Source organism: Pteropus alecto, unplaced genomic scaffold (genome assembly GCF_000325575.1).
Source record: "Pteropus alecto unplaced genomic scaffold, ASM32557v1 scaffold39, whole genome shotgun sequence".
NCBI classification, from domain to species: Eukaryota; Metazoa; Chordata; class Mammalia; order Chiroptera; family Pteropodidae; genus Pteropus; species Pteropus alecto.
Window position 1 is genome coordinate 8,641,914 of NW_006443568.1, and position 10,191 is coordinate 8,652,104.

Sequence of the window (10,191 nt, forward strand, 5' to 3'; positions counted from 1 at the left end):
CTTTCCCCTATCTACGAAGAAGAAGGAAATCCCCTTCTCCCAGCCTCCCTACGCCCTCCTCCAGGACCCCGTGAATGCTCTAGCTCATACTTACTCTCCTTTCTCATTCCACTCCAGACAGTTGACACATCCTGAGTGACCCTGGGGGAACAAATGGAAAGAGACAAGAAAAGAGCCATTAGAAGTTCTCCTGGGGCATTTGACGCCAAGAAGTGAACCTGAACAGGTAAACTCACCTTTCCGTCATCAATGTTTCTGGGTGCATGTGAGTGACCAGAATTGAATGAAACTGCCTGGAATCTGACAATACATTAAGTATTTTCATACTCATGATCTCACTTGATACTGAACACCCCTGAATCATAAAGGGCAGGTTCCACAGATTCCATTTTACAGAAAAGTAAACCGAAGTTCAGAAAATAGTAACAGAAGTGAGATCCAAACAAATTTCTGCTTCTACCAGCAGAAGGGACACGTCAGTGATCTCTGTAAGGGACATCCCCTCAGCCACAGAAAATCTTCCCAGAGGAGCATCTGACCCAAGGGCAGCTAACTAACTAGAGGCTGATCTTTCATTCATTTGGCATCTATTTAACTTATCGAGCACTCACTGCATGCCAGGTACTGTTCAGATGCTGGGGGTACAGCAGTGTCCAAATCAAAGTCCCTGATATTCTGGAACTTACTTTCAGTAGGTGAAGCCTGGGATAGTAAGGAAAATTGGGCCAGAGTCTTGAGCTTGGGGATTTGAATTGAGAAACATGGACAGAGTGAGGCAGTTAACAGATAAATCTGAAAACACACACAGAGAGAAATCATGGCAAAGCTTGAGTTACGAGGAAACAGTCCACGAAAAGCGGAAGGTATGAAGTGGCAGAAATGAGTCTGACATGGGAGAAGGAGAAAACAGGGCAGCAGACATTCCTACATACTGTCCTGTCCTGTTCTCTCAATCCTAAGGGCACTTTGATTTTCGTTTAATTATCTCCTTGCCTCAAATCAGACCATGTTTTTCAGAAAGTGTAAATCCATTGTTCTTTCCACAGTGACAGGTTCAGAAACTTAGCCCAAGCCAAAGTGGATATGACATTCACTTGGGCACAGGGATTGACTCAAAAATGAGCCAGTGACCCCAATTAGATGCAAGGGGGATAGCTGCTGGGAGCTTCTAGAAAAGGAGTTTTCTCATCCTCAGGAGAGAGTCTATGAAGAAGATGTCCTTCTTCCTCTGGATGCTGGGTGTGCTGATGTGACACCTGAATTACCACCATGAGGGAAGCCATAGAGAGGAAAGCCTGGCCAAGGGAGTCATAGAAAAATGGAGCCAGAGTGACCAGAGTGACCAACCCAGAAGCCTCCTCTCCTTCTGGAAAGCCTCCTCTCCTTAACCTGAGAGTGAAATCGCCGTAGAGAGGAAAGCCTGGCCAAGGGAGTCATAGAAAAATGGAGCCAGAGTGACCAGAGTGACCGACCCAGAAGCCTCCTCTCCTTCTGGACTTCCACTTAAGTGAGCCAATCCGTTTAAAGGCACTTGAAGACGCCTTTCCTGTCGTGTAAATTTGAGAGGAAAGCATACCCTTCCTTCGGGCTCCTAATGTCACACTGTACTATGTCTTGGTGTTGACATGGTCATTTGCTTTACCAAACTGAGCTCTGAGAAAGCAGGCTACATGTATTGTGTTCATTGTATCCCCAAGGCACATATCTGTTGCATAAGTGAACAAATGAGTCCAATGGGACTAATGGGAAGAATCGACAGATATGAATAAATCTAATTCCGTGACCTGTCTAGTCAGAAAAGGCCTTTCCTCTGCCTTCTTCCCTCCTACCTTTTGTCCTACAAAGATTCTCACCTGGGTTGCACCTCTTTTCCTTCCAGGTTCTGCAATCATCTACATTACTGACACATTTACTCTGTTCAAACTTGTCAGATCACTCGCTGACCTGAACCCTTTCACTTTCCCATGGAACTTGGCTGAAAGCCCACTCATGGCTTGGGTCACTCTTCCTAGGTCTGAATCATTTCTGACCTCAGCCCTCTCATTTTCTCACCAGGCTGCAAGTTACTTGTGCCTGGGGGTCACATCTGCAGTGTGCAATTTTCTAGAGTACCAAGGGCCTTGAACTTCTGCTGCTTACTGAGGGCTTACTAAGAGCTAGGCACTTGTGGCAGGCAGAACAACGGCGCCTGCAGATGTCTATGACCTGGTCTTTTGCAAACTACGAATATGTTGTGTTAGGTGGCAGAAGAGACTTTGTAGATGTGATTAAGGTTAAGGTCCTTGAGATGGGAAGATTATCCCAGATTATCCAGGTGGGCTCAATATAATCACACACATCCCTAAAATCAGAGCTTTCTTGGCTGCAGAGAACAGAGAGATGTAGGTGTGAAAGAGACTTGATCTGCTGGCTCTGAAGGTGGAAGAAGGGGGTCATGAGCCAAGAAATGCAGCAGTTTCTAGAAGCTGGGAACTGCGACACAGCCCTGTCAAGACCTTGCTTTCAGCCTGGTGAGACCCCTGTTAGACTTCTGATCTACAGAACTGTCAGGTAATAAATTTGCAGTGTTTTAAGCTACTAAGTTTGTGGTAACTTGTTATGGCAGCAATAGGGAACTAATATAGCACTGTATATCTATTATCTTGTTTAAGAAACAGGTATCATTACTCATTTCATTGATAAGAAAAACAATGCTCAGAGAGGTTAAGTAACCTGCTATGATATGATTTATAATAAGATATATAGATATTTGGTCTCCATCCCTGTTTCTGGCACAGAACTCCTAACATCCTTATTTCCTAAGTGATAAGAATGATAAAAGTGTCTTGCTATTCAGAGCAAAAACCTTTCAACCACACCTGGGTTTATCAATGAAGTGATTTTGGGAAAGAACCTAAAGATGGGGGCTGGCTGCCAGGGGAGCCGACTGCATCTCTGGAGGGCCGGCCACCTGACCTCTGGGGAGGTTGCACAGATCACCAATGGCCAATGATGTAATGAATCATGCCTATGTAATGAAGCTTCCATAAAAACCCAAAAGGATAGGGTTCAGAGAACTTCTGGGTTGGTAAAGCCGGGAAGATTTGGGGAGAGAGGCATGTTCAGAGAGGGCATGGAAGCTCCAGGCCTCTTCTCACATACTTTGCCCTCTGCATCTCTTCTATATGGATGTCTCTGAATTATATCCTTTTATAATAAGCTGGTAATCTAGTAAGTAAAGTCAATAAATACCCGTACTGCTTTTGATCTGTGGTTGGGAGTCCATGGATGGGGAGGGCCGACTGTATGCACTGCTCTACGCCATTTATGTAGGGGACTTGAACATCTGTGAATTTGGGTCTCTGTGAGGGGTCTTGGAACCAATCTCCCACAAATACCGAGGGTCGTTAATTTTGGGGAGAGTCAAAAGTTATACACAGGTTTTTGACTGTGTGAGGGGTTGGCACCCTTAATACCATTACTATTGTCATTTTGTTCAAGGGTCAACTGTGTGGACACAAAATATCAATAAAATGCTTTATAATTTAGAACATATGTTTGTGAAGCTACTTTACAAGGAATAGAATGTTTAAGAGGAGTGATTTTGGCTTTGATAAGTAAGGCTGGCTTAGATATAGGTACGTGATTTATAATTATGTTGAAGAATCTAATGGAAGAAAATATGCCTATGACATATCAGAATTTAAAAGTGGGTAAAAAAGGAGAGAAAACCTCAAACTTTTAAGCAATCGCGAGGAGCGACTGTTTAGAGATGGCTCCTGGAGAGGACAGACCTCTGTGTGCCTCCCCGGAATCCTGGGAACGTTTCCACCCAGAGTGAGCCTTGCACACCAGGGACCTCGAGGAAGCGAAGCGTGCAGAGAGGGGCTGCAATAAAAGCTCCAAATCTCACTGAAGGTCCGAAGTACAACCTAACTCTTAGTTCCTGCTTTATTTCACTGAATATTCATTATAATTACTACGTATTGTAAGTCCCTAAAATTTGCTAGGAAGCATGGTGTAGGGGGAGGAGGCAGAGAGAAGCATTTTACCACTGACACCGTAGAATTATAATAATGATAAAAAGCAAGTGGACTTTCAGTTGGTTTTATTATTGCTTCTAAATTCTTTACAGACTATGTACCCCCTTTAGCCTGCACTACTGTCCCCACCTTAGCATTCCACTGCTAGGTCGCATACTAGATATTAATATACGTGATCTCATTATCACTCCCTTTTTACAGGTTAAGACCAAATCTCAGGTATTAAGTAACTTACCCAGAGTCACACAAATAGTAAACACCAGAACCCAGATAGGAACCCAGGTTAATATGACTACAAAAGTCTTTGGCTATTCTGGACTACCTCAAATGCCACCCTGTTCCCATCTATATTAAAAAGAGATCTCATTGCTACTATCACCTTAGAGAATTGTTTGGCCGTTTCATAAGGTAAGCTTGTACCGACCCTATGACCCAGTAATTCTATTCCTAGGTATTCACTCGAGGGAAATGAAAACATTTGTCCACACAAAAAACTGGTATAAGAATATCCATAGATGCTTTAGTTTTAAAAGCCCTAAACTGGAAATAACCTAAATGGTCGTCAACAGAATGGATAAACAAAATGTAATATGTCCATAGAGTGTATCACTACTCAGTAATAAAAAGGAAAGAACTATAGATATGGGCAAAAACACAGATGAAACTCAAAATACATGCTAAGCAAAAGAAGCCAAACACACAAAAATATATACTATACAATTCTATTTACACGGAGTATAAGAACAGGCAAAACTAATCTATGGAGACAGAAGGCAAAAAGTGTTTGCTCTGAGGTGGGAGGGTTGACTGTTAGGGCATCATGCGAACTTTCTAGGGTGATGGCAGTATTTCCTATCTTGTGGGTAGTAGCTACACAAGTGTCAAAACTCATCTCACTCAGTACTTGAGACTTATGCACTTTATTTTTATGTAAGTCATGCCTCAATAAAAAAAGAGAAAAAGGTTAACAACGATGGTAGCTAACGTATACTAAGTGCTATCTTACCAGGGACCAGGGACAAAATTGTGCCCTTCATATATGCTTTTAGTCAATCTTTACGACTGGCTGGTGATGGAAACACCATTACTATCCTCATTTTTTAGATGAGGAGAAGGTTAACACCCCATATTGTGTAAACAGTATAGCCAGAATGTGAACTCATGTCTGACAGATTCTAGAGCTTGGCTCTTAACCATGATGTCACACTGCCTTTTTAAATTCCAGGCTGTCTTAAAACTTAAAATCTCTGCTATGTGCCTGCCAGTATTGTACTGGGCTCGGAGAGTGAGTCTGACAGACACATCTACCGTCCTCACAGAGCTTTGGTAAATGCTGGCTCCCTGAAACTAGTCCTCAGGTATCTTCTCTTGCAAACCTATGTGTTCTTTCCAGATCCTGCTGTCAAAGACCCTTCCACATGGCTAGGACACTCACGATGGGTACACATCTTGAACAAATGGATTCCTTTCTATTTATGTACTTTTTCAAAAGGGTTATTTCTGCAGCTATTAAATTGCTACCCTAAGTTCTAACCAGACAATTCACTTATTCAACACCTATTTTATATATAAGGTACTGGGAGAAAAGGAATAAATAGTAGGATAAACAAAGACAGGTCCCTGTCTATGGCAACATGAGATGAAGTTCTACCATAACAGAGGAAAGATAGAGGTATCCTACAAGATAGGAATTTCAGGCTTTAGACTAAACAAACTTAAAAGGTCAGTGTCAAGAGCATGAAAGTTATAGAGATATTCAGTGGAGCCTGCACAAGAAATGCCAGCTAGGAATACGGGAAGCAGCTGGCCATGTGCTTCTCTATAACTCCTTAACAGTGTGATTGAGTCTGAACAAGCAAGGTTTGGATTACAATCTAGAAAACATTAATTGAGCACCTATTAAATGTCGGAGGAAGTGCTAAGCTTTCACTTATATCAATTCACTTAAACTTTACAATATATGTTTATTACCCTGTATTAGATTTACATAGGTGTCATATAACAGAATGGAGCAAGTCCTGAAGGAAAATAAAACTTGAGAATTCACCCTCCATTCACTTAACAATGTGATAGTTATCTTAAAGGCAGAATGATATGAATATCCAGAAATTGCCATAAAAATCTTTCCTTTTGTTGCCTCTTTAATCTAGTTCAATGGTTTCTCAAGTTTTAATGTGCCTAATAATTACTACATGGAATAGCAATAGCTAAGAATAACTAAAACTTAGCTTACTATATGTCAGGACTTGTCCTAAGTGCTTTACATAATTACCCTTGAAAATCTGTTATAAAGTGTCCATAAAGTACAGTAACTGTGGTTTCATGTGTACAAGCTGTGTTTCCTTGAGCGAGTTCTTTAACCTCTCTGTGCCTCAGGCTCTACATCTGTGAAAAAGGAGATAATAATTATATATAATCTCATACAGGGCTGTTGTGAGAAATGAATCAATATTTGCAAAGCACTTTGGTCACTTTGTTGAGTGGAGGAATTGGAAATCAAATCCAAATACGTTCTTTCCATTGCACCATGATAATTCAAGACTTATAGTACAGCATGACGTGAACTATGATTACTGGGGAAGGAAAAATCCTCTTAGAAGTCATAAAAAGGAGTGATTTAAAATATATTTCAACTTCAATATGTTTTACCTAAGAATCTAAGTATCGTGGGGCAAGTCAACATAATTCATATTTGGAAGTTTTTCCTTATACTGAGCCTATACCTGCTCTTTATCCCTGAAAATTCTCTTTATTCATTCCATTTTTATTCATTCGGCCTTTTTATTTGAGCACATACCGTATGCTAGGCATTCATACATGCACAGGCTATTGTGGCAAATAAGACAGAGAACGCTAGTGGTGGTGACAAAGAAAAAATAAACATGGAGATGGGCTATTCTTTAGATATTGTGGTCAGGGAAAGCCTCTCTGATGAAGCGATGTTTGAGGTAAAATCGGAATACTAAGTAACAGAGACTGGAAGGAAAAGCATGCCAGGCATAGGGAAGAACAAGTACAAAGGTAGAGATACGCTTGATATGAAGAAACAGAATGAAGGCCCATGTGGCTAGAGCATAGTGATGAAGGGGGCAGAGTAAGGCATGATGAGCTCAGGGAGGTGAGTAGAGGCCAGATTCTAAGGGTGTCTTACAGGCCACAGCAAGAAGCTTCATGAGGCCAGGAACTGTGTTGGTCTTATTCACTGCTGTATTCATCTCCCAGACTTTAGGACATTCCTGACAAATTGTAGGCACTCAGTATTTGCTTGAACGTATGAGTGAATTAACGAATGACTCCTAGTTTGCCCTCTGGTGCTTCAGAGCATAAATTTACTCCATCATCTCAAGCAGAGGTTGGCATTTTTTCTGTAAAGAGCCAGATAGTAAATATTTTATGCTTTGCAGGCATATGAACTGTTACAACCACTCAATTTTGCTGTTGAATCATCAAGACAGCCATAAATAATACATAAATGAATGAATGTAGCTGTGTTCCAACAAAATTTTATTTATAGAAATAGGTGGCAATAGATTCAACCTATTTCCTATTAAAATTCCATCTGCTTCCTCTGCAGAAATTCACAAGCTGACCCTAAAACTCATATGTAAATGCAAGGGACCAGAACAGCCAAAACAATCTTGAAAAAGAAAAAGTTGAAAGACTCATACTTCCCAATTTTAAAACTTACTACAAAGCCACAGTAATCAAAACGGCATGGTCCTAACAGAAGGATAGACATTTAGATAAATTAAGTAAAGTTGAGAGTTCATAAATAAATCCTTACATTTATGTCAACTGATTTACAACAAGAGTGCTAAGAGTTCAGTGGGGGAGAGAATAGTCTTTTCGACAAATGGTGCTGGACAACTGGATATCCACACGTAGAAGAATGAAGTTGGACTGCTACCTCACACCATGTATGAAAATCAGCTCAAAATAGATCAAAGACCTACATATAACATCCAAAACTATAAAACTTTTAGAAGAAAACATAGGTGAAAATCTTTGTGACTTTGGATTAGGCAACTGTTTCTTAAACATGACACCAAAAGCATAAGTGACAAAAGAAAAAAAAAGATAATTTTGGACTCTATTGAAATAAAAAAGTTTTGTATATTAAGGAAGAAAGTGAAAAGAGAACCCACATATAGGAAGAAAAAAAATTTCAAATCACATTTGATAAGGGTCAAGTGTCTACAATTCATAAAGAACACTTATAACTCAACAATAAAAAGATATATAAAAATAGGCAAGGGATCTGAATAGACATTTCTCCAAAGAAGATATCAAATGGCCAATAAGCACATAAAAAGATGCTCAACACTTATTAGTCATTAGGGAAATGCAGTCAAAACCACAATACCATATCATACCCACTAAGATGGCTATAATAAAAAAGACAGATAATAAGTGAGGATATGGAGAAATTGGAGCTCTCATACATTTCTAGTAGGAATACAAAATGGCACTGTCATTTTGAAAAACAGTTGGGCAGTTCCTCAAAAAATTGAACATAAGAGTTACCATATGACCCAGCAATTCCATTCTTAGGCATATACCCAGGAGAAGTGAAAATATATGTCTATATAAAAACTTGTACACAAATGTTCATAGCATAGCAGCATTATTCACAATACCAAAAAGTGGGAACAATCAAAATGTCCATCAACTGATGAGTGGATAAATAAAATGCGGTATATCCATATAATGTAATGGTTGGTATTTGGCCAAAAAAAAGGAATGAAGTACCGATTCATGTTGAATCACAGATGAATCTTGAAAACATCATACTAAGTGAATGCAGGTACAAAAAAGCTATATATTGCATGATTCTACTTACATGAGATGTCCAAAACAGGAAAATCCATAGAGAGAAAAACGTAGATTAGTGGTTGCTAGGGGTGTAGACAGGGATAAGGGATGGGGAGTTAACTGCTAACATGGGTAAAGGATTTCTTTTTGAGGTGATGAAAATGTATAGAATTAGTGGTGATGGTTGCACAACTTTGTGAATATACTAAAACCCACTGAATTGTACACTTAAACAAAATAAAAAATAAAGTCGAAAAACAAGCCAGCAAAGAGGTGGTAGGCAGGATATGGCCTGCAGAACACAATTTGCTGACCCCCTGATCTAAAGGACAGTCCTTGACATCTATCACAAAGTCAGAGCTCCCCTCTTTTTCTTTGAGGGTTACATGGTATTTAATTTACTTCTCTAAACTGATATTGTAAATAAAACTCTGACAAGTCTTTGTTAGAATCAAGTTATGCTATACCTGTTAGAATCAGGTTACACTATGAAAATTCCCTAGTCTTCCAACTATATTCAAAAAGGAAACCAATCTAGTTTGATGACTTGTTTCCAGTGAATTTATGTTCAAATTATACAAGAAACAAAATCGAAACGAAAGCAATCAAGCCAGATTGTGAAGGTGAGATATATCATGTTGGCCGCTTGTTTAAAGAAAATACTAAGAAAACCAATAAAGCAAGAGAATAAGTCCATCAAGCCAAGAATTATTGGTTAAGCCCTTTAAAAAAGTAGACACATGGCTGAGGTGGAAAGAATATGAACTATGGAGCCAGACAGGCTGATAAAATCTTACTTCTACTACTCATGTGACCTTGGAAATGCTTGGTTTTACTCTTACGTGTAAAGTGAGGTTCCTTTCCTCTCTCTCTCTCTCTCTCTCTCTCTACCATGTGCCTAATACTGTGCCAAGAAATCCCATAAGTGAAAGAAACAGAATGGATCAAAGTGTGATCAGTACTTTAAGGCAGACTTGGAAGATCCTGGTGATGTAACCAAAAATGAAAGCAAGTGTCCCCCACAAAAGTCAGGACTACAAGCCACAAACTGGAATCCCAGGATAGTTGGCTCCTGTTCTATATACCAGAATATCTTAGAATTAATCCTAATAGATATTAAATTTAAAATCTCTAACCTCGAACTCCCTCTGGCTCTCTTACTCAGTTGCTGCCACTACAACAGTTTTTTGTATTTTCTTAATGGACATTTTTAACTTTCTATTTTGAAACAATTTCAAACATACAGTAAGATACAAGAATAGTACAAACACACACACATATACCTTTCCCCTAGTTCATTAATAGTTAACATTGCCTCATTTGCTTTCTTTTCCTCCCTCTCTCTCTCTACACCCAC

General features: G+C 39.6%; 1 protein-coding gene across 2 annotated transcripts in view; it reads right to left on the reverse strand.

Annotated features, from left to right (window-relative positions):
* The window catches only part of WDTC1 (WD and tetratricopeptide repeats 1), a 42,639-nt gene that overhangs the window by 18,907 nt on the left and 13,541 nt on the right, over window positions 1–10,191 (reverse strand). For both annotated transcript variants that reach the window (XM_015598960.2, XM_015598959.2), the window contains exon 3: window positions 95–141. In XM_015598960.2, coding sequence (XP_015454446.1) covers window positions 95–141 — 47 coding nt within the window. The remainder of the gene's footprint in view (window positions 1–94; window positions 142–10,191) is intronic.